This window comes from Pristiophorus japonicus, chromosome 4 (genome assembly GCF_044704955.1).
Source record: "Pristiophorus japonicus isolate sPriJap1 chromosome 4, sPriJap1.hap1, whole genome shotgun sequence".
Lineage (NCBI taxonomy): Eukaryota > Metazoa > Chordata > Chondrichthyes > Pristiophoridae > Pristiophorus > Pristiophorus japonicus.
The window spans coordinates 296,307,963-296,332,560 of NC_091980.1; the positions used below are offsets into that span (position 1 = coordinate 296,307,963).

The following is a 24,598-nucleotide window of genomic DNA, read 5'->3' on the forward strand; positions in this document are numbered from 1 at the left end:
TATTCCCATTATTATTTCTTTAGTTTTTACACATTGTTATGCATGTTTTACTCACTCCCCCATATGTGCATCTCTGTCTGTGTCTGTCTCTTTCTCTGTGTCCCTCCATCCATATCAATCTTTCTCTGTCTCTCTCACTGTATCTGTCTCACTGATTCTCTCTGTCTGTGTCTGTCTCTCTGTGTCTCTTCACCTGCCTCTCGCTCTGTGTCTTTCCATCTGTATCGGTCTTTCTCTGTCTCTCCATCTGTATCTGTCTCTCTCACTTTTCTCTCCGTCAGTCTCTGTCTCTCTCACTGTGTTTCTTCATCTGTATCTGTATCTGTCTTTCTGTATCTCTCCATCTGTATCGGTCTTTCTCTGTCTCTCCATCTGTATCAGTCTTTCTCTGTCTCTCCGTCAGTGACTGTCTCTCTCGCTGTATCTCTCCGTCTGTCTCTCTCACTCTTTGACATTCTGTCTGTGTCTGTCTCTCCCTCTCTCTCTCTCTCAATTTACCTGAATCCTGTCCTCTGGTAATTCTGTTTTCATGGCCAGCATTTCCCGTGCGTACACATCTGGATAATGAGCTTCGTTAAATGCCTTTTCCAGCTCCTCCAACTGGTAAGAGGTGAAAATAGTCCTTATAATTGGAAAGAAAAGAAAATTAGTAGGCAGTGAGAGATCTGCAGCAAACACTGAATTCTGAGCATCCATCAGCACTGCCACCCAGATGTTAAGAACAGTGAAACTTGGAATACAGCACGGATAGATGAACATGGCACAGAACAGCTGGAATACAGCATGGATAGGTGAACACCTGGCTAACTAACAGGAAATAAAGAGTCGAGATAAATGGGTAATTTTCAGGTTGGAAAACTGTAACTAGTGGGCTACCATAGGGGTGCTGGGGCCTCAACTATTTACAATCTATATTAATGACTTGGATGAAGGGACCGAGTGTAATGTAGCCAAATTTGCTGATGATACAAAGATGGGTGGGAAAGCAAGCTGTGAAGAGGATACAAAGAATCGGCAAAGGGATATAGACAGGCTAAGTGAGTGGGCAAAAATTTGGCAGATGGAGTGTAATGTGGAAAAATGTGAGGTTATCCACTTTGGTAGGAAGAATATAAAAGCAAATTATTATTTAAATGGAGAGACTACAGAATGCTGCAGTACAGAGGGATCTGGGTATCCTTGTCCATGAAACACAAAAAGTTAGCATTTAGCTACAGCAAGTAATTAGGAAGGCAAATGGAATGTAAGCCTTTATTGCAAGGGGATGGGGTATAAAAGTAAGGGAGTCCTGCTACAACTGTAGCAAGTTGGTGAGACCACACCTAGAGTACTGCGTGTAATGTAATATCTCCAAGTTTGCAGATGACAATAAGCTAGGTGGCAGTGTGAGCTCTAAAGAGGATGCTAAGAGGCTTCAGGGTGACTTGAACAGGTTAGGTGAGTGGGCAAATACATGGCAGATGCGGATAAATGTGCGGTTATCCATTTTGGTGGTAAAAACAGGAAGGCTGATTATTATCTGAATGGTGACAGATTGGTAAAGGGGGTGGTGCAACAAGACCTGGGTGTCATGGTACGTCAGTTATTGAAGGTTGGCATACAGGTGCAGCAGGTGGTGGAGAAGGCAAATGGCATGTTGGCCTTCATAGCGAGAGGATTCGAGTATAGGAGCAGGGAGGTCTTACTACAGTTGTACAGGGCCTTGGTAAGGCTACACCTTGAATATTGTGTACAGTTTTGGTCTCCTAATCTGAAGAAGGGCATTCTTGTTATTGAGAGAGTGCAGCGAAGGTTCACCAGACTGATTCCCGGATGACAGGACTGACATATGAAGAAAGACTGGATCGACTCGGCTTGTATTCAATGGAATTTAGAAGAATGAGAGGGGTCTCATAGAAACATATAAAATTCTGATGAGATTGGACAGGTTAGATGCAGGAAGAATGTTCATGATGTTCGGGAAGTCCAGAACCAGGGGTCACAGTCTAAGGATAAGTGGGAAGCCATTTAGGACCGAGATGAGGAGAAACTTCTTCACTCAGAGAATTGTGCACCTGTGGAATTCTCTACCACAGAAAGTTGTTGGGGCCAGTTCGTTAGATATATTCAAAAGGGAGTTAGATGTGGCCCTCACAGCTAAAGGAATCAAGGGGTAAGGAGAGAAAGCAGGAATGGGGTACTGAAATGCATGATCAGCCATGATCATATTGAATGGTGGTTCAGGTTCGAAGGGCCGAATGGTCTACTCCTACACCTATTTTCTATATTTCTATAGTTTTGCTCTCCTTATTTAAGAGGGATATACTTGCATTGGAGGCAGTTCAGAGAAGATTCACTAGGTTAATTCCTGAGATGAAGGGGTTGTCTTATGAAGAAAGGTTGTGCAGGTTGGGCCTATACTCATTGGAGTTTAGAAGAATGAGAGGTGATCTTATTTGAACATATAAGATTCTGAGGAGGCTTGACAGGGTAGATGCAGAGAGGATGTTTACCTTCATGGGGGAATGTAGAACTTGGGGGCCATAGTTTCAGGGGTCGCCCATTTAAAACGGAGATGAGGAGGAATTTCTTCTGCCAGAGGATTGTGAATCTTTGGAATTCTCTACCCCAGAGAGCTGTGGAGGCTGCGTCATTGAATATATTTAACGTGGAGATAGACAGATTTTTGAACGATAAGCGAGTGAAGGGTTATGGGGATCGGGTAGGAAAGTGGAGTTGCGGCCAAGATCAGAACTTATTGACTGGCGGAGCAGTCTCAAGGGGCCAAATGGCCTACTCCTGCTCCTATTTCTTATGTTCTTAGAATGGATAGGCGATTAGCTGGAATACAGCACATCGGTGAATAGCTAGAATACAGCACGGATAGGCGAACAGCTGGAATACAGCACAGATAGGCGAACAGCACGGATAGACGAAAGCTAGTATGTAATGCAGATAGGCGAACATCTGTAATGTAGTGCAGATAGGTGAACAGCTGGAATACAGCATGGATAGGTAAACAGCTGGAATACAGCACGGATAGGCGAACAGCTGGAGTGTAGTGTAGATAGGCTAACGGCTGGAATACAGTACGGATAGGTAAACAGCTGGAATACGGCAGGGATAGGCGAAAAGCTGGAATATAGCAGGGATGGTCGAACAGCTGTAATGTAGTGCACATAGACGAACAGAACACGGATAGGCGAACACACAGCCTATAGGCGAATACAATCCCCACATACTGCAGACACACAATAGTCAGAATGATGCCAGATACCATGAAACAGACACACCTGACTACAGACAGGCTGGGAACAGACATTCTTACCTGTGGCGTCTTTTCTTTCGTTTTTTCGTTTGACTCAGGTTGGATTTGGAAAGTTTCCTGTCGATAGATGAAATGTCTTCGGAATCTGAATTAAACAATATACAAAACAGATTTTAAAATCACAGTGTGGTCCAGTATATTATTTGGATGGAGAGGCGATAGGTGGTCAGTTGCAGCAGGGTCAAGCGCACTGGGATATTACAATGACCCGGCATCTCAAATGAACCCAAATCAAATATTGTGTTGCCCATTACTTTTTCTATTTATTAAATTCATTCCTCTAATTGATCGGAACTAAAACTGAATAATCTTTTACTGTGTGTTTATTTAAAAAAAATGTCAGTCCAACTCTGACACTCAGTAAACACATTTTCATCCATTTTATATTTTCAATAGAAATCAAAAGATTCTGACAGATCAAGGCTTTAAAACCGGAACCTCCTCCGGTGCATTTCATGGGCCTCCCCATGAATTCATATGCAAAAAATGTATTAATTTAAAAAAAAATTTGCGCTTCTCATTCGAATTGGGGGGAAAAAATCAATTTCGCACCAAGGAATTTCTCTCCCGACCAATAAGAATCGAATTGAGGCACAGCAGGCGCGGTCTGCGAGTGAACCGACTTTCCCGCCCAGGTCTGCCCAATCCAGGTCTGCCCACCCCGGGCCTGCCCAATCCAGGTCTGCCAAATCCAGGTCTGCCAAATCCAGGTCTGCCCACCCAGGTTTGCCCAATCCAGGTCTGCCCAATCCAGGTCTGCCCACCCAGGTTTTCCCAATCCAGGTATGCCCACCTAAGTCTGCCCGCCCCTGGTCTGCCTGCGCCGGGTCTGCCAAATCCAGGTCTGCCCACCCAGGTCCGCCCAATCCAGGTATGCCCGCCCTGGGTCTGCCCAATCCAGGTCTGCCAAATCCAGGTCTGCCCACCCAGGTCTGCCAAATCCAGGTCTGCCCGCCCTGGGTCTGCCCAATCTAGGTCTGCCCACCTAAGTCTGCCCGCCCCGGGTCTGCCTGCGCCGAGTCTGCCCACCCCGGGTCTGCTCGCCCCGGGTCTGCCCACCCCTGGTCTGCCCACCCAGGTCTGCCCGCCCTAGGTCTGCCCAACCCTGGTCTCACCATCTCCTGGGGAAGAGATACTTGTTCTGTGGATTTCGTCTCGCATCATCATAAATGCGTTTTTAAAATCACAAGCTGTTTCTGATTCTGTTACACATAATAACCAGAGCAATTCTTTCCCTTTGTGTACTCTCCAGTGCCTTTAATTAAAATGGTCACTGTAAATTGTAAAATAGTAACTGTGGCGCTGGGGAAATGAGAAGAAAAATGAGGAAGGAGGAATGGAAGTTTTTTTAAAAAAGATATGCAAAATTATTATTACTTTTTAATTCCCCAGTGTTGACTGGACTGTGGGATCATTGACAGGTGAAAATGTGTCAATTGCGGTAAGTCTGTGAGCGGATCCTTGGGATTACAGAGGTCGTCAGATTTTAGCGTAATTTTATATTTGTTAACATAGTAGCATAGCTATTTCTATTGTTTTATGTTAGTAAAATGGTATCTGCAATGATAGCACAGTTTTCCTTTGATATCTTATTCTGTCTTTTGAAGTTAAGACCCATTTGCACTGGATCCATGTGAGTGTGTAAATATTGCACGAAGTCCCCAGCGACTATGTCAATATTTGCACTCGGTCACTGGGGGGTGTGTCAATATTTGCAGGCAAAACCCCTGGGAGTGTGAATATTTGCAGGGGTGGGTGTGGGGTGGGGGGGGAGGGGGTCCCTGGGAGTGTGTCAAACCATTAGAGTAATCAAGAGCCTTTCAGGGTTTGGAGGTACTGTTAATTTTCTATCATATATTCCAAAATAATCTGTTTATTTATAACAATGCTAATTATAAATTGAAAATGAAGTATGGAGCTGTGTGGCTTTTCATGCCAGTCTTCTCTCCAAAGTGTAACGTTCCCATATCCTTTATATTGGTGATGTTGAGTGAGGCTTCAGGGCTGATGATATTAGGTGAGGTTCAGTCAGACCCCATTCACAGCACAGATTTTGAAATTTGAAGCAGTTTACAATCATCCATTATATTTATCAATGTTATTCATTCGATGGGAGTTGCTTTGAAAGTCAGTGTTCTGAGAGTGTAATTTTGTTAATCTCTACACATTTGCAGAGACTGACTCCAAAATTATCCAAAATATGTCAAGAATGGCACCTGCATATATTAATAGGTAAACCACAAAAACATCCAGGGGTTTTGCCTGCAAATATTGACACAGTTAGACTGCCCAAATATACAAGCAAGCCCACTCAAAATACTTCTGCAAACCCACCCAACTCAATATCAAATCCAACAGAAACCAGAGGAAACCCATCAAGGCAAATAAAGTGCATCAATTCCATTCAATACTTTCGATCGATACAAAAACATCTTTATGCCTACCTAAAATGTTAAAGCAGCCCTGCCCATATATACCATCAAAACTAACCTGAAGTTCCCACAAATCCAACTGTAGACCATAGCAAAATCGCCCTACGGATCCAGCTAAATTGAACAGAAAGCACAAATGTGTCCAAATATGCCATAAAACTCCACCTTATACACTGTCAAATACATCCAACCAATTTCAATATGCATCGAATCCAATCAAATTAGCCCAATGGCACCATTAGACCCACAAATACACTGCAAAACCCACACAATACATCAAAATCACCCAAATACTCTACACTCACTCAAATATGTTAGCAAGCCTACCATAAAACTCCACAAATACATCAAAACCACCCAATATACCACCCAAAATGGAATGCATTCAGGATGATTTCCTAGAACAATATGTCATGGAACCAACCAGGGACCAGGCTATTTTAGATCTTCTGTTGTGTAATGAGTCAGGGTTAATTAGCAATCTCATAGTAAAGGATCCTCTGGGGCAGAGTAAACATAATACAATAGAATTTCACATTACGGTTGAGAGTGACGTGCCTAAGTCCGAAACTAGAGTCTTAAACTTAAATAAAACCAATTACATAGGCATGAAGGGCGAGTTGACTAAGGTAGATTGGAAAAATAGATTAAAAGGTCTGGCAGTAGATAAGCAGTGGCTAGCATTTAAAGAAATATTTAATAATTCTCAACAAAAATACATTCCATTGAGAAACAAAAACTCCACAGGAAAAGTGATCCATCCGTGGCTAACTAACAAAGTTAAGGATAGCATTAGATTGAAAGAAGAAGCTTACAATGTTGCGAAGAATAGTAGTAAACGTGAGGATTGGGAGAGTTTCAGAAACCAGAAAAGGATGACCAAAAAATTGATAAAAAGGGAAAGATAGACTATGAGAGAAAACTAGCAAGAAATATAAAAACAGATTGTAAGAGCTTATACGAGTATGTAAAAAGGAAGAGAGTAGCAAAAGTAAACATTGGTCCCTTAGAGGCTGAGACTGGAGAAATTAGTATGGGGAATAAGGAAATGGCAGAAACATTAAACAAATATTTTGTATCTGTCTTCACAGTAGAAGATGTAAAAAGCATACCTAAAATGGTGGGGAACCAAGGGACTAATGAGGGTGAGGAACTTAATGTAATTAATATAAGTAGAGAAAAAGTACTGGAGAAACTAATGGGACTAAAAGCCAACAAATCCCGTGGACCTGACGGCCTACATCCTAGGATCCTAAAAGAGATGGCTGCAGAGATAGTGCATGCCTTGGTTTTGATCTTTCAAAATTCCCTACATTCTAGAACGGTCCCAGCGGATTGGAAGGTAGCAAATGTAACACCGCTATTCAAGAAAGGAGGGAAGAGAGAAAACAGGGAACTATAGACCAGTTAGCCTGGGCAGGAAAGTGGAATTGAAGTCGATGATCAGCCATGATCTTATTGAATGGTGGAGCACACTCGAGGGGCCGAATGGCTTTCTCCTGCTCCTTTTCTTATGTTCTTAAAACCCACTTATATGCCATGAAACCCATTTGAGTAGGTCAAATATTGCAGTGTCAACTGTGGCTCAGTGGGTAGCACACTTGCTTTTGGGTCAGAAGATTGTGGGTTCAAGCCCTCCCGCCCCCGAAATAACCCATTAAAACTACATAAAGAAAGGAGCATAAGTAAAATGTGCTTTCAAAGTAATTGATTTTAAGCAAGTGCCATATAGTAAGTTAATATAGTAACACCTTTTTAAATAAATATACTCCAAAACTCCACATAGAGGAAAAGCAGAAGGTAATGGTCGAATTGTGTTCTGATTAGTTTCAGCTTAAGTCATAGATTATGTCTCCCAGATATTGATAATTCAAAGTAACATTATAATGGGTCAATTTCTAAGTGAAAAATTTAACAGCTAAATTAAAAAGTCGGACTTCAAGGGTCATAATCTCAGGATTGCTATTCGAGCCACGTCCTAATTGGCATAGGGCCAAACAGAGCAAGCAAGTAAATGCATGGCTGAAAAACTGGTGTCGAAAGGATGGGTTCCATTTCACGGGACACTGGCACCAGCATTTGGGACAGGAAGGAGCTGCACCTGAACTGGGCTGGAACCAAGGTCCTAGCAGAAAGGATAACTAGGGCTAAAGAAAGGACTTTCAATCTATAGGGGGAGGATAGAACAATAACAATTTGTATTTATATAGCACCTTTAACTTAGTGAAATGACCCAAAGGCGCTTCACAGGAGTATTATGAGATTAAAAATTTGACGCCGAGCCGCATAAGGAGAAATTAACGCAGGTGACCAAAAGCTTGGTCAAAGAGGTATGTTTTAAGGAGCATCTTGAAGGAGGAAAGAGAGGTAGAGAGGCAGAGAGGTTTAGCGAGGGAGTTCCAGAGCTGGGGGCCTAGGCAACAGAAGGCACGGCCACCAATGGTTGAGCGATTACAATCAGGGATGCTCAGGAGGGCAGAATTAGAGGAGCACAGACATCTCGGGGGTTGTGGGGCTGGAGGAGATTACAGAGATAGGGAGAGGTGAGGCCATGGAGGGATTTGAAAATAAGGAAGAGAATTTTGAAATCGAAGCGTTGCTTAACCAGAAGCCAATGCAGTTCAGCGAGCACAGGGGTGATGAGAATCACAGAAAGAATAGTAACATATAGATAATAAAAAGAAAGGATGAGAGCAAAGGTTCGAGTATAAAAAGTGATAAAGATAATACAAGAAACATTATAAGATGCCCGCTTAAAAATAGGGCAGGATTAATTTAAAAGAAAAGAACATATTAAATTGCCTGTACAACAAAGCATCAGCAAGAAAAAGCATGATGTCGAAATGTGTGACCAGAGCACCATTAAGGCAGATGGGCAGAATGGGAACAGTTTCCCAAATAAGGGGGTGAAGGCTGGGCCAATTGAAGCTTTCAAGACTGAGATCGATAGATTTTTTGTTAGGCAAAGGTATCAAGGGATATAGATCAAAGGCAGTTAAATGGAACCGAGACACGTGATCTGATTGACTGGTGGAACAGGCTCAAGGGACTGAATGACCCACTGCACTTCCTATGTTTCTATGTTCCTTGGAACAATGAACTGGTTTGGAGAGATCTTTGTGCTCCCCTTCCCCCTCACCCCCGGGCCCACCATCACGATGTTACGCCACACTGTGGCTGAAATGGCATGTTAATCTAAGAGTTCTGAATATTTTAAGTTTAAGTTTTATTACCAGCCGAATTCGTTTTATAAAACCGAATCTAATTTGGAAATATCTACTTTATGGAGCTTTTCACTGGCAACATCCAATAGATACCCAAAGTACCAGAATTGTGCTGAATGTGTACAGAATCCAGCCTCCAGTGAGCAGTATAACCTTTCTGAACTGGAACAAATAAAACCAATGCAATGCATCTGCTCCCAGTCTGGCAAGATCTCAATTTTAAAATTATCATCCTTGTTTTCCAAACCCTCCATGGCAGCACCCCCTCCCTATCTCTGCAACCTCCTCCAGCCCTGCAACCCCCTGAGATCTCTGCGTTCCTCTAATTCTGCCCTGTGGAGCATCCCTGATTATAATCGCTCCACCATTGGCGGCTGAGCCTTCAGTTGCCTGGGCACTAAGCTCTGGAACTCCCTGCCTAAACTTCACTGCCTCTCTACCTCTCTCACTTCCTTTAAGACGCTTCTTAAAACCTACTTTTTTGACCAAGCTTTTTGTTATCTGTCCTAATATCTCTTTATGTAGCTCAGTGTCAATTTTGTTTAATTGCACTCCTATGAAGTGCCTTGCAAAATTTTACTAAGTTAAAGGCGATATATAAATGGAAGTTGTTGTTCTTCAGTTTTGTTCTTCCAGTCTTCGGATTCTGGTTGCACAGAATTCCAAGTTGGTATGACTTCTGTTTTGCTCTCTAGAATGCATAGTGCAATAACGTCATCACATCATTTTTCAATGCATTCTGAGCCACTTACGCTCCTGAACTTACAAACAAGATTATACGAATGAATGAACCATAAAATGCATTTCTAGTACAACCAAGATGAGCAGACAGGGCCTCAGTTTAACATTTCACCCAAAAGACAGCATCTCCGACAATGCAGCATTCCCTCAGTACTGCATTGGAATGACAGCCTAGATTTTTTGTACTCAAGTCCCTGGAGAGGGACTTAAACCTACAACCTTCTGACTCAGAGGTGAGGGTGCTACAAACTGAGCCACTGGCTGTCCCCATCTGCTCACTCAGGTCGATGTAAAAGACCCCCTGGCACTATTTCAAAGAAGAGCAGGAGAGTTATCCCTGGTGTGCCTGCCAATATTTATCCCTCAATCAACATCACTAAAACAGATTATCTGGTTATTATCACATTGCTGTTAGTAGAATCTTGCTGTGCACAAATTGGCTGCCGCGTTTCCTACACTACAACAGTGACTACACTTCAAAACGTACTTCATTGGCTGCAAAGCACTGAACTCACTTGCGCAAAATGCTGTGGGTGCTGGGACAATTGAAATTTACAAGACCGAGATCGATAGACTTATTGTTAGGTAAGGATATCGAGGAATTATGGAGCAAAGATGGGTAAATGGAGTTGAGCAGCCATGAGCTAACAAAATGAGTGAATAGGTTCAAGTGGCTGAATGGTCTACTCCTGTTCCTAAGTATCAGAAGGCTAATGACAATTATAATTAGTTTGTTAAAAATTAGTAAACACCCCACCCCCACAGTAAACAGTCCACACAGCAACATATTTTACAAGGATGATACCAGAAATGCAAGGGTACACCTATCTGGAAAGGATATGGGATAGAAATGGGTTTCTTTTCTCTTGAAAAGAGAAGGCTGAGGGGTGACCTAATTGCGGTCTTTAAAATTATGAAACGTTTTGATAGAGTAGACACCTAGGTCCTGATATTGGTGGCCTTACCGCTCACTGCCGCTCACTGCCGCCGACTGCCGCCGAGTTTTGCTGTCATTTTCCTCTCGCTCCCAGTCTCTACTTGGGCTGGAGCGGGCGGGAGGGGAGCAGCGCCGGGAAGCGCCCACTGACGTTCTCTGGCGGCCAAGTCGCATAAGTGGCCTCCCGCCCGCCGAGATGCCAGATTGGTGCAGGCAGGAGTCGGCGGGAGTCGGCGACAGCAGGGGGAAGGACTGCTGCGTGGAGGCTGGTCTTAACCCAACGGTAGGTGTGAAGACCTTAAAGAAAAGGTTCGTGAACATGTTTAAAAACATTTTTTTTTACAGCGACTTACCTGGATGGGGTCCGCTGAAGGTGTTCCAGTGTTTTTTTTTTGGTAATATTTTTTAATTTTCAGAGCTCCCCACTCCCTGAGCTCGACTCCATCCTCAGCAGCACTTGGGCAGCAAACTCATTTGCCGCCGCGATAGAGAGCTCCCGCCCGCTGCCACCCAGATTGATGGCGTAAGCCGCCAAGCGGTACTGGCTCCTCTTTTAGAGGAATCTTTCAGGCAAAGTACTGCCCGGTCTCTCGGCGGCCATCGCCGGTCCTGTGGGCGGCAAATGGGCGGGCCTTGCAGCTCATGAAAACCGGGGCCAGAGAGTGTGTTTCCACTTGTGGGGAAAAGCATAACTAGAGGCCATCGATATAAAATAGTCACCAAGAAATCCAATAGGGAATTCAGAAGAAACCTCTTTACCCAGAGAGTGGTGAGAATGTGGAACTCGCTACCACAGGCAGTGGTTGAAGCGAATAATATAGATGCATTTAAGGGGAGGTTAGATAAGCCTAAGAGGGAGAAGGGAATAGAGGGTTATGCTGACAGATTTAGATGAGGAAAGACGGGAGGAGGCTTGAGTGGGGCATAAACGCCAGCATGGACTGGTTGGGCTGAATGGCCAGTTTCGGTGCCGCATATCTTGTGTAATATGAGCACAGCTGCCAACATCCACAAAAACACACACCTCTCTCTAAGCTTTGCCATTTATGTAATGCATCTCTACAATCTACCATTATATGACCAACATTGCAAATAGCGACAGAAGTTATTTTCATTCTTCTGAGCGGATCCATTGAATATAAAAATAATTAGTCCCAGAGCCTAGATATTAGACGAATGCTATGGCTAGATATTCCAAGTTATTTGAAAGCTCAACACTGTTACAGGAGGAAAGATGAGTGACAGACATGCATGTAAAAAGAACTTCAAAACAGGAAATATATTAAAATTAGATTCCGTTTCATTGTACCCACCATCAACATTTACATGTTACTGTCTATTAACCAAATTGAAAATTATTTCCTAGTAAACAGTTATTACTTTGCAATGGTTAATCCTTCAGCACGCAATCAATGCATCAATGTCACGAAGTGCAACATATCAGTATCAATGACCAGTATCTACAAGAATGGCTGCTGTTGACAAAGAAATAAACCAACAACTGTTTAAAGGCACCTAATGGACTTTACAGCCCATGTAATAACAATGCAGATACCCCAGAATTATTCCAGAGCAGTAGTCCAATTTCAGAATTTACCAGCAGTCATAAGAAGCCTGTGATTTTCTCCCAATGCTTATAATATGTTATGAATTCCTTTATTAGATTCCAGCCTATAATTTACTCCCAGGTATCCTTTATTCTATATATAAGTACTTTGGGCTGACCAGTGGTTGGGAAAGGCCAAAAATAAATGCAAGTCTTTTTTTCATATAATTAAACCATCTGAACCTCCCCTGTAACTCACTCCCAGGTATCCATTATTCTATATTCAAACGACCTGAACCCCTCAATTAAATTCCAGCCTGTGGCTCACTCCCAGGTATATATTATTATATATGTAAACCATTTGAATCCCTCGATTAGATTCTAGCCTGTAACTCACTCCTGGGCATATATTATTACATATATAAACCATTTGAATCCCTCGATCAGATTCCAGCCTGTAACTCACTCCTGTTTATATATTATTTTAACTATAAACCATTTGAATCACTCGATCAGATTCCAGCCTGTAACTCACTCCTGTGTATCCATTATTCTCTGTATAGAGATGCAACATGCAGTGAGAAGGAAATGGATTGTTGAAAGGAATCGAAGCTTTTGAAAGAAAAACAAGATATTTGCATTTTACTGATATTTGTGTAGAATTACTGTATGTTAATACCTTTGTGAAAATCTATTTTTGGATACTTTTGCCACCTATTGCTATAGCCATTGTGAGCAGCTAAGCAGCAGTTCAGTGCCACATTGGAAAGTGTTTAAATGTCAAGTCAGATATCAGATGGGAAAATGTAAAAGGGGCTAACTGTCCTCAAGAATGCTCGCTTTAAAACATTTGACTGAAAAAGAATGAACAGTGTGATTCTCTTTCAGCATAGTATGGACAGTTAATGCACACGCATGTCACAGAATCAAAAGCAAACAATTTGTATCCTGCTCAATGATTTCGGTCCCTCCTATACCTCCCTCCCCCATCCGGCTGTCTGTCTACATGTCTCCCTCCACTATTAATGGTCCATTGTACTAAATGTACCAGTTCAGAACTTGCATTTTCAATAATGAGCATTCGGTTGTAACCCAGCCTGAGGAACGTGATGAGGAATGAGCCATGCACAAGTGCTTAAACGCCCTTGCGTGGACTGTGATTGACTAAACTCTCTGTACGGGCAGTGAATTTTCTATTGAGTGAAATGAGCTGATGCTGATGGCAGCTTTTCAATCTGTATGAATTGTGAGATATATTAAACAACAGTGGATAAAAAGGCACATGTTATGTACACGAATGAAACCATGGTCAGCACAAAGAAACCCCAATGCAGGGAGGTGGTTTTGCAAAAATTACCCAAACACCTTCAGAGATCCCCAGTTTTGAGTGTAAGCACACTGCACTGTCTACATTCAGAACTATGGAACTCTTCACCTCCCTGCTGGTGTGATGGAAGGGAATGGTCTCTTTCTGTGCTGTCAGTTCTGCCATTCTATATTTTGCTCAATCTTCCCTTAAGCTTTTCTAGCACAAGCTCAGATCCAGCCAACCATCACGATTTGTTAATCTACCTCCTCTCTGCTCCTCTTAACCTTGGTGGTGCCCTGCATTGTAAGGCCTTGGTCTTTCACCTGGGGTTCTCACTGAGGGAAAATGAAAACTTCTGGGAGCCAACAGGGCTTGGCAGGGTAGATGCTGAGAGGATGTTTCCCCTTGTGGGGGAATCTTGAACGAGGGGGCACAGTTTCAGAATAAGGGGTTGCCTATTTAAAACGGAGATGAGGAGGAATTTCTTCTCTCAGAGGGTTGTGAATCTTTGGAATTCTCTACCCCAGAGAGCTGTGGAGGCTGGGTCATTGAATATAGTTAAGGTGGAGATAGACAGATTTTTGAGCGATAAGGGAGGCAAGGGTTATGGGGAGCGGGCGGGGAAGTGGAGCTGAGTCCATGATCAGATCAGCCATGATCTCATTGAATGGTGGAGCAGGCTCAAGGGGCCAAATGGCCTACTCCTGCTCCTATTTCTTATGTTCTTATGTAGAAGGAGAATTGTGGGCCCAAAAATATGGCAATGACAACTGCACAAGACCGAGCCAGAAGTGCCTCATATGAGTCTGACAGATTTAGACCTGGTCTGAGGATCTATCTGAGCCTATCTCAGGATTTATTACCTAGGTTTTAAAATATCATGAAATAGCTATGGTAACAGATATACTTGTTAAAATGTATTTTAAGCCTGGCATTATAAAATGCCACACGGATAAATAAATAGACAATGTGTTAATAAGGCTTGCTGGTTTTTTTATGTTTTCAGTTTATTTCCCTCTTGTGATGGTTCATTCAATGTCAGGTATGACTGGTTTATATGGGAAACGTATAGTCATACCCAGAGCTATGGCAACATTATCCTCTGGTTGGTACTATACATTGTGCTGGAATGTATAGCCTTGTTTATGACTATATGGTTTTCAAAAACACATAAAATCCAGCAAATTCACAGCAGCAATCCCCAAAACTGGTGGAAAAGAACACAGCGATTTTAGACTGAAGTTGTGTCTGTTGTGTGTGTATGTAAGTGTGTATGTCTGTCTCACTATATGTGTGTGTAGGGGTGTCTGTATCTGTGTGTGCATGTGTCTGTCTGTCTGGGTGTGTGTGTATGTGTGATGTGTGTATCTGTGTATCTGTGTGCATATATGGGTGTCTGTGTATGTGTGCCTGTATGTGTGTTGGTCTATGTGTCTGTGTGTGTGTGTGTGCGTGTGTGAGAGTGAGAGAGAGTCTGTCCGTCTATGTGTGTGTGTGTCTGTTGTGTGTGTATATATGTATGTATGTGTGTCTGTGTATAAGTGTGTATGTGTTTATGTGTATGAATGTCTGTGTGTGTCTGTCTGTGCGTGTTTGTGTGTGTATATCCGTGTGCATGTATTGGGTGTCTGTGCATGTGTGTGTGCATGTATGTGTATATCAGTGTGCTTGTCTGTGTGTGCGTTTGTCTGCCTGTGTGTGTATCTTTGTGCGTGTCTGTCTGTGTGCGTGTATGGGTATCTATGTATGTGTGTGTTTGTGTGTTGTCTGTGCGTGTGTGTGTGTTGGCGGGAAGAGGATAACAATTGTGTTTTCGTTCGCATCGGTTTTAATTTTCTGCAAACTGCTGGAAATAGATTTCGCTGGGAGTTGGAATCAAATCCAGCAGACACCTCGTTTCATTTTATTTACAGTGTGCTATAAAGGTGATTGCTTAAAAGGTTACTAGCTGGAGAGCGGAGAGACGGGGGTCGGTTTGAATTCCACGCCACCAATACCAGGCTGACACTTAGCCGGGAGGGAGCGGCGCCGGAATCGGCACCAACCTTGGGAAATCCCTGTGGTAGGGAGATGGGGAAAGCTGGGATCGGGCTGGGTGGCCCCTTCGTCTCACTGTGAATCGGCTCAAAAAGGACACAGAGGAGACTGAGGAAGGGAGAAGTTTTCTTTGGTCTCTATTTCGAGCGAAACTGAAGAGGGGGGACCCTGAAATATCTCTCTGTGAAGTTTCTCTCTGCTTTTTTTGGTAACTAGAACGGATCCAGGGCCTGTTGGTCGAGCCCTGGGCATCACAGGTTGGCTGCTGTGGCGAATATTTTACCAACTGTTTCCCTGCAGACACTTCCGCCTGCATGATTCAATCTAATGCAAGTAAAAGGTTAAGGTTTTACAGTTCTGGGAAAGCGGTGTAAATGTGTCGGTGGGTCACAATGCAGTCTGTATAATCGGGGGCAGGGTAGGGGGAGTGGGACCAATCGGAGAGCTCTTTCAAACAGCCAGTGCAGGCACGGCGGCCCGAATGGCCTCCTGTGTTACTGTGATTCCATAATGTTAACTTATTATTACTACATTGTTTCTTGCCTGGTAGTTTCTCTCCTGATTTGTATTATTTAATTTGAGACAAATTCTCACTAAGCTTTTTTTTTGGATTCTGTACTGAAATGAGTTTGTTTTCAAACTCTGATCTTAAAGTTCCTTTTCGGACAAGTAATGGGACTCGTTTTTAAAAAGTACAATCCCACTAGGTTAAGTTATTTCTGATTCTGGCGAGGGCGACCTAACCCGGAACAGTGTGATTCCCCCTTTCCCCCCAATGGAATCAATTAGAATTAGAATCTTGATATTGACGGGGGATTATAAAATACCATTTCGTAAAATATCACTTTGCGAAGTATTACATTTAACATATACAATGTCAAGCGTTACTCAGCATGTACATGTTGGGGAAGGGAAGGAGAGATGGGTCCTTCTATCCAATAACACACGTATATATAATCAGAGAATGCTGAAAATCTTAGCGGGTCAACTTGCCTGATCCTGACCCACTGAGATTTCCAGCATTCTCTGTTTTTATTTCAGATTCCAGCATCCGCAATACTTTGCTTTTGAATAAAAGTATTATCCCAGTTACACTTAGCACTATCAACGAGATTATTTTTTACAATACATTTAACAATGTAAGGTGTAGCTCGTTCAAAAATGTTCCGATGAGCAGAATAACTGCTTACCGCGGAAGAGTTCAGGGTCTCACACCTGCTCCTGGTTGTGGAGGGGGGGGGGGGGCTAAGGGGAGTGGGGTTTGCGAATATGAAAACCTTCACTTCGCTAAAACCATTTCGAAAATCGACTTTTCCACCGAGGAAAAGTATGAGCCCAACAATATACCGTAGAGTGCCTCCCCTCTACTTATTGAGCGCAATTGAAATGAGACTTCTCAGGGGCGTGGGTTCTCAATGGGAGCCAGGGACATCTCAGGGCAAAATATTAATAGGAATTGCTAGGTTTTAAAAAAAGGACCAAGGTCCGTCTAATTGGCCTTCTACCATCCGAGTAGTGCACGATACAACGATAATGGGAGTTGTTCCTGATCACAGCAATCAGTCTCTATCAATGAGTCCACAACCGACCCAGACATGAGACATGAGACCAGTGGTGGAGAGTGTTGGGAACCATAGGTCCAAACAACAGATAGAGTGGATAGAGTGAAACTCTTTCTGCTGGTTGGGGATTCTAGGACTAGGGGACATAATCTAACAATTAGAGCCATATTTTGCAGGAGTGAAATTAGGAAACACTTCTGGGTGGTAGAAGTTTGGATCTCTCTTCCACAAGGCAATTGATGCTAGATCAATTGTTAATTTTAAATCAGAGATTGATAGCTTTTTGCTAATTCAAGGTATTAAGGCATATGGATGAAAGGTGGATATATGGAGTTAGGTCTACATTCATCTTGGTTAATCCTTGCCACTGGACCAAGACCTAGCTCTGTCAAGCCCCGTGTGGTGGCTGGTGTGCAACGGTCACCACACGTTAAAAACAAATCACGCACAGGCATCTTCCACCCTTCAATTGGAGTTCAGGACTGGAACATCGGGTCCTTCAAACACCTGTGAACTCCTGGAAGCAAGTCATCCTCGTTCGAGGGACTGCTTATGATGAAGCCATGATCTCATTGAATGGCAGAACAGGCTCGAGGGGCTCAGTGGCCTATTCCTGTTCCTATGTTCCTATGTACTAAATTTGCTACACTCACCATATCCCAGGGCACTATTTCGAAGACGAGCAGGGGAGTTCTCCCCGGTGACCTGGACAATATGTATCCCTTATTCTACAACACTGAAAAATTATCTGGTCATTATCACATTGCTGTTTGTGGGAGCTTGCTGTGTGAAAATTAGCGTTTCCTACATTACAACAGTGACTACATTTTTTTAAAGTATTTAATTGGCTGTAAAGTGCTTTGGAACGTGAAAGGCGCTATAGAAATGCAAGTGTTTCTTTTCTCAAATTGCTCATACACTGTATACCAAAATGTTATTTTCTGAAATAAATTCTCCTTTTAATAAATGCGCCGTTCTATTTAATTCACCAGGACAGATGGGAGCTGTTTAGCGAGCTCATTGCAGTAGATTAACTCCGGGTAGGATCAGGATGAAGAGTAAAGCGATTTATATTTATAGTGGGGAGAGTGGGGACTAAGAATGAGACTTTATGGAATTATGAGCGCGCCAATCCAATTCCATGGAGAGGTACAGGAGGCCAGTCTTTACGTGCATAATACACACATGTATAGTATTAACAGGGATACAGTAACAGTCCCGGGGTGGCCGACTCCAGTGGAACCCATTTAATGTGTTGGAGGAGCTGAATTTCCCGCCATCCTTGATCCGATTATCAATAAATCAAATCGACCCCTGGCGGCCCAGAAGTCCAACACTTTCTCTGGGAATTCGCCCCCCCCCCCCCCCCAATCTCCTGTTAAACGGGACGATGAACGTGCTTGATTCACGTAAAAAAGCCGATTGGGTAAATGGGAGGAGTGTGGGGGTCCCGGGGGCTCTTGGTGTCTTTATGTCACAGGGAGCTTCTGCTCAACTCAATAAATAGCCTGGTGTCCCCGGGAGGGGTAGGAGGGGCTGGAGATTCCGGGTTATAACCTCCCAATTCAGCACCCTGAGCTCCCAGCCTGATATATAATATATAAAAGCAAAACACTGCGGATGCTGGAATCTGGAATAAAAACAGAAAATGCTGGAAATCTCAGGCAGCATCTGTGGAGAGAAACAGAGTGAGCGTTTCAGGCGACTGGTTATATAAGTGGCTCATCGGCTCGCTGTCAATTTTTTGTCTTATAACAATCCTGTGAAGCGCCCTGGGATGAATTACTACGTTAAAGGCGCTATATAAATTCAACTTGTTTTTGCTCGCAACATTGTTCAACATCTTTAACCCAGGAATCTCGTCAGTCCGTTGATCTATTTAGCTTGTGTTGTGTATTTCTGCAATTGTAGGTGTCAGTCAATCAGTTCGCACCCTCCCTCGCTCTGTCCTGCATTTATACGGGTCTATTTTGTTCAAAGTTTCGACTAAAATGTACCGAGACACCATTTCTAGGTAGTTTAATTTATTTTTAACATGTAACAGCAAGTCTTATCTTAAAAAAAACACCAATGAATCTATAATTACGATTTGGGAGGGGGGAGGACCGGGATGGTTTTGTTTGAACGACTATCATTGCGAGGGAAGTTTGACATTCTCACACTGGTTCAATGGGAGTACAGCAGGCCGTGTGTCTGACCTCTGCTCACCTGTGAAGCCGGGTTCCGAGACGGCCCGGTCTGATCACAGACACTGAAGCGGGTGCTCTCTTGCTACTGTTCCCCTATAATCGCTGTACCGCTTCAGGCAGCCTGAGGGTCCTGTATAACCAGTAACTTTTGCATAATCCCATCACTCCTGGCTGGCTTCGTTACTTCTGCACACGTGTGTTACTCCGGTCCGGGTCTGTTACTCCTGGATACTCTTGTATAGCTCGACATTTATTACCTCTGCACAGACCTGGTACTCCGTTATTACCTTGTTACAGACTCTTGTACGTGTTTGTTATTCCCCAAAGCACTGCTACTCCTCTTTATTCTGGTCGTTCCCGTATAACCTGTTATTCCGGTATAATACTCCTGTACAACCTCCTTAATTCAGTCGAATCCTGTAATTCGTGTACTCCTGTTGCACCCGTTCAGCCCTATTACCCCTCGCGTCAATCCGTATACAACTACTCATACTACTACACGATTCGAGATGCTTCAGATGCTGCGTTCTTCCTTCCATTTCTATATACTCCCGGTTACCGGGCGCACTCCGCTCTCTCCCTTTCACTTGTCTATAGACCGACTTCTTCCATAGACTGGCATGGCCCCTTGATTCCTGTTCAAAGCCTTCCATCTAAACCTGTGGGTTTTGAACGATCGGGATGCTCCCGTTACTTGTATAATTTTGACTCCTGCAACATCCCGTTTTACAGTGTACATCCTTTGCGCGAGGTCCCTGCAAATCCATAGTTTCAGCGTCCCTGTACCTTGCCCGGTTACTGTACAGCCCGGATTGCTCTGTCGTTCCCACCCCCGGTCTACATCCTAAAACTCAGCACTAAATAAAACATCCATCTGTTTTACCCAGAGATGGGCTTCGCTCGTTCCAGGCACACCCTACCCGTTGGAGTGAGCCGTTCCCAATATTGTGTCCTCCCCCCACCCCCCCCCTCCATTCCTTCCCCTCAGTCCCATTCCATATTACAACCTGACACGGAATCTCAGCATGTGTGGGTAATAGAATTCTATACAGCAATCGTCCATTAAAATTCCATATACGCAGCATCTTATATAACTCTAAACACCCAGCATACGGCCACATACCCTCAGGATTCCATATTACCCTCAGCATCCAACATCGTATATCCTATACCCACGGTATCCTATACAACGCTGCACACCCAAACAATAGCATCCTATAGGGTCATATCCACCCATTATCCGGCACACCGAACGTCTTCTACAAGCTTATACACTCAGAATCCTTTACAACTCATAAACCCAGAATCCTACACTCTCATATACACTGTATTCTGTACAACCATAAACAACCAGCATCCTATCAAACTCTGTACATCCAGTACCTTGTACAGACCAAATATACTCCGCATCTTATACAACTCTAAATACCCAGCATCTTATATAGGATGTTGGATATATAGATCTCTACAAGATTATACTCGATTATGTGCATCCCATCCCGCACAAAGTCCCACTCATCTATAACCTCTGTCCATACCAATTTATATTGGCTCCTCGCCCCTCAATGCATTGAGTTCAGGATCCACATGCTCAGCTACATATATGGCCTCACTCCGTCTGGCTCTGCACCCTGCTGTAGCCCTATGTTTCTGTTCACTCCCTCTACTCTTCGAGCTCATGGTTACTGTGCGTTCCTGCCCCCAGTGTCCATTCTACACTCGGCGGTATAGACTACACCGTCTTATGGCCCTCTCTGGAACTCTCCCTAAACTCCGCCACATCTCCGCCTACCTATCTTCAGAAGCCTTTCTAAAACACATCTTTGACCACCTACCCTAACTTTCCCTCTCCTCCTGATTCGGTCTAACCCCCAACTGCGAAGTGCCTCAAGATGATTTGCTATATTAATGGAAGTAGTTCTATATACTCAGTAACTTATATACAATCACACTCATCCAGCATTCCATACAGCCTTATACAACTAGTGTCCTATCTAACCATCTACACCCAACACCTGAAATAACTCTATATTATATATGGTTTCTGGTGCCACCCTGCGTGCTGTCCTGCACAATCCTACATGCTACATCACATGCAATCCATACATTCCACACCGCAGATTCCAAACATTCTATACAATTATACATTCTACATACTATACAATCCATATGCTTGCCATCCTGTATAATGCATAGAGGCGTCCTATACAACCCTACAATTGCCATCAGTTACAGTCCACACACTGGCAAGCTATAAAATAATAGACACAATCACTGGACGAGGTGAGAGGGTGCAGGTTTGTCCCTCCAGTTTTCCCATGACTTGTTTCCTCGCATCCCCGTGCCCCCATATTACTAATGTTCCTTTCAATTCTTTGTACATGTTTGCGCCTCTGCTACATCCTATACAATGCTGTCTAATCCGGCACTTCCTTAGGATTGTGTACACCTATCATAAACAACCCCATATACCTACTTCCTATATACATCATTCATCATATACCGTTACACATAGTCTGTGTCCTACACAATCCTATAGAGTCACTGTCGCACATAGTAGTGCCCAGCCAACAATGCACATTATCCCATAGTTCACATTCAACGTATTCCTGTACTCGTTGTGCCATATACAATGTTGTGCTCCATATCCAGTATATTAAAATGTGTAGGATTGCATATGATAACAGGATTTGCAGGAATTTTGGATATCCAGTGTATTGTATAGGATGCTGATTTTATACGTTCGTATAAAATTCTGGCCGTGTAGGTCTGTATAGGATTGTAGGACTGTAGGATTGTAAGGGGCTCTGGATTTATAAGATCACATTGGATGCAGAGTATATCGGATTGCATTGGTGCATGAAGTATATAATTGCATCGGCTACAGAGTGTATAGGACGAGAGAAGAACTACTTAGCTTACAGAATTGTATTAGGTCAACAATACATCATTGCATTGAGTGCATTGTTCATAACAATGTATAGAATGCTGGATGTAGAAATGTATATCGTACAAATTAGTATACAATGTACGATGTGCTTACCTCTGTGAAATGATTAATACGACAGTGTATGTTTGTATATAGTGCTATCTGAACAGCACTGTATAACATGCAGAATTACATTAAATTAGATACAAAATGCTTAAAAGTGTTCGACGTATGGGATGTATGGTATAAGTATATAAGATTATATATATATATGTATAATTTTGTAGGATGTTGCGTATACGATGAAAATTTAAGACCGAGTACTTAGGACAGCATACCACATGCACGATTTGGGAGGGTGCTGGTTATATATGGTTATACTGGATATGGAGCACAACATTGTATATGACTAAAGGAGTACAGGAATATTTAGAATGTGAACTATGGGATCGTGTGCAATGTTGGCTTTATGTTATGTGCGACAGTGACTCTATAGGATTGTGTGGGACACAGAGTGTGTGAAGGTATATGATGAATGATGTATATATATATAGAAGTAGGTATATGGGGTTGTATATGATAGGTGTACACAATTCTAAGGAAGTGCAGGATTAGACAGCATTGTATAGGATGTAGCAGAGGTGCAAACATGTACAAAGAATTGAAAGGAACATTAGTAATATGGGGGCACGGGGACGTGAGGAAACAAGTCATGGGAAAACTGGAGGGACAAACCTGCACCCCCTCACCTCGTCCAGTGATTGTGTTTTGTTTTATATGCTATGTCCTATACTGTTCTTTTACAACAGAATGTGATACAAATCCTCGTGTGTATGTATGCAAGTCCTGCACATGTAGATCTCATGCATTGAATCCCACAATCTGCCATCAATGACTGGAAGTGCTTTGAGTTTCACAATCCGAAATCACTGGAGAACGTGACGCCCCGCAAGTAACGAAGGCCGAAAGTGCAATCCGTAGTTCTGGCTGTGTGTGCTGACCTCTCCTATCGATCTATCTGTCATATTTAGTGGGCTCCATGGTGTAGATGAAGCGACCGGAGTCCCGCAACAGCAAGTGTGGGACTCGAACTAACCCAGATGGTAGTTACACTCCAACCCCCGCAGAATACAGACAGTAATACCCGTGATCAGACCAACTCTCGAACTTAAATCACGGCTCCAAAATAGTCAAACTTTCTTACTGCAGCGCAATGCTACATATTATTAATTCGACACGGCGCCAATATATAGCCACGCTATCGAAACACCAACATTTACCGCATTCTGGCACACACGCGTTCAAAGCATTGAATGATTATATACAAGGCAATTTACAAAAGCACTTACTGCAACTTTCCATTAACTAGCTCAAGATGTAAGAAACGGGGGCATGAGTGCATTGCATGTCTGGCAATTAAATACATAAACACGTTTCTGTTTTTTTTTCATGGCCTTCGACCGAAAACAAAATTCTAAGGAAGAGTAAGTGTACACTAATCGCCCTGTACATTAGATATGCATCATTCTATTATGTATAGATCTGATATTTTTATATACTAATGCATTTATATATAAGAAAGAGAGATTACATATACAAATACACCGAAGTGTTGTTATATTGATATTATATGCAAGTAGAATCCTTGAGTTTAAATTGGAGTGTGCGATTTTCTTCTCCCTTACCATAACAAACCGAGTGTACGGGAGCTCGCTAAAACGGGGCAATGCGACACTGGCGCTCTTCGCCCGGGGAGGAGAGTCGGGGACATTTATACTCTCGGGTGATAATCGCAACAGGCTAGATATAGATGCTTCCGTTTCAAATTCCAGTGCATTAACAAATGAATACAATTCCCAGGTTGAGACAGGATGAATAGTTTATATTTATACACCCTAATGCAGCTGTGATGTACAAGTACACAGAGCCATTTTCAAAGCATTGGATTAGAATTGTCAGATTGTTAAACACGCATATATTATTATATTAGACATACCCAGTTCAAATTTACAACAGTCCCGATTCATGAGATTTAACAATAAATATTCTAACATGCATTTTTTTTTAAATCTCGATTTAAACCCTTTCTGATTAGCGGGAATACCTGAACATCAGAATGGAATGGAGCTGGATCAGAACCTCACTGATCCCATGCAACTGAATGGTATGTAACTGACAGCAAACATTGACTTCATATTGTAAAGTGGTATCAGAATAACTGCAAGCGAACGCTTTTTTTGGTATCTGTGATTCTACATTTAATACGGTGCATGCCTTGCGGTTTTAATATCCCATTCAATTATTTTAATATTATAAAATTCAACGACTCGACATCTGTTAAAATCGAATTATTTCACCAAAATGTCTTTTGAAACGAAAATCTCA

General features: G+C 42.8%; 1 protein-coding gene across 1 annotated transcript in view; it reads right to left on the reverse strand.

Moving 5' to 3' along the window:
- vsx2 (visual system homeobox 2) overlaps nt 1-24,598 on the reverse strand; it is a 62,462-nt gene that overhangs the window by 37,098 nt on the left and 766 nt on the right. Inside the window, exons 2-3 of the mRNA XM_070877577.1 lie at nt 3,308-3,392; nt 499-622 (exon numbers count right to left, since the gene is read on the reverse strand). Of these exons, the coding sequence (XP_070733678.1) occupies nt 499-622; nt 3,308-3,392 (209 nt within the window). The remainder of the gene's footprint in view (nt 1-498; nt 623-3,307; nt 3,393-24,598) is intronic.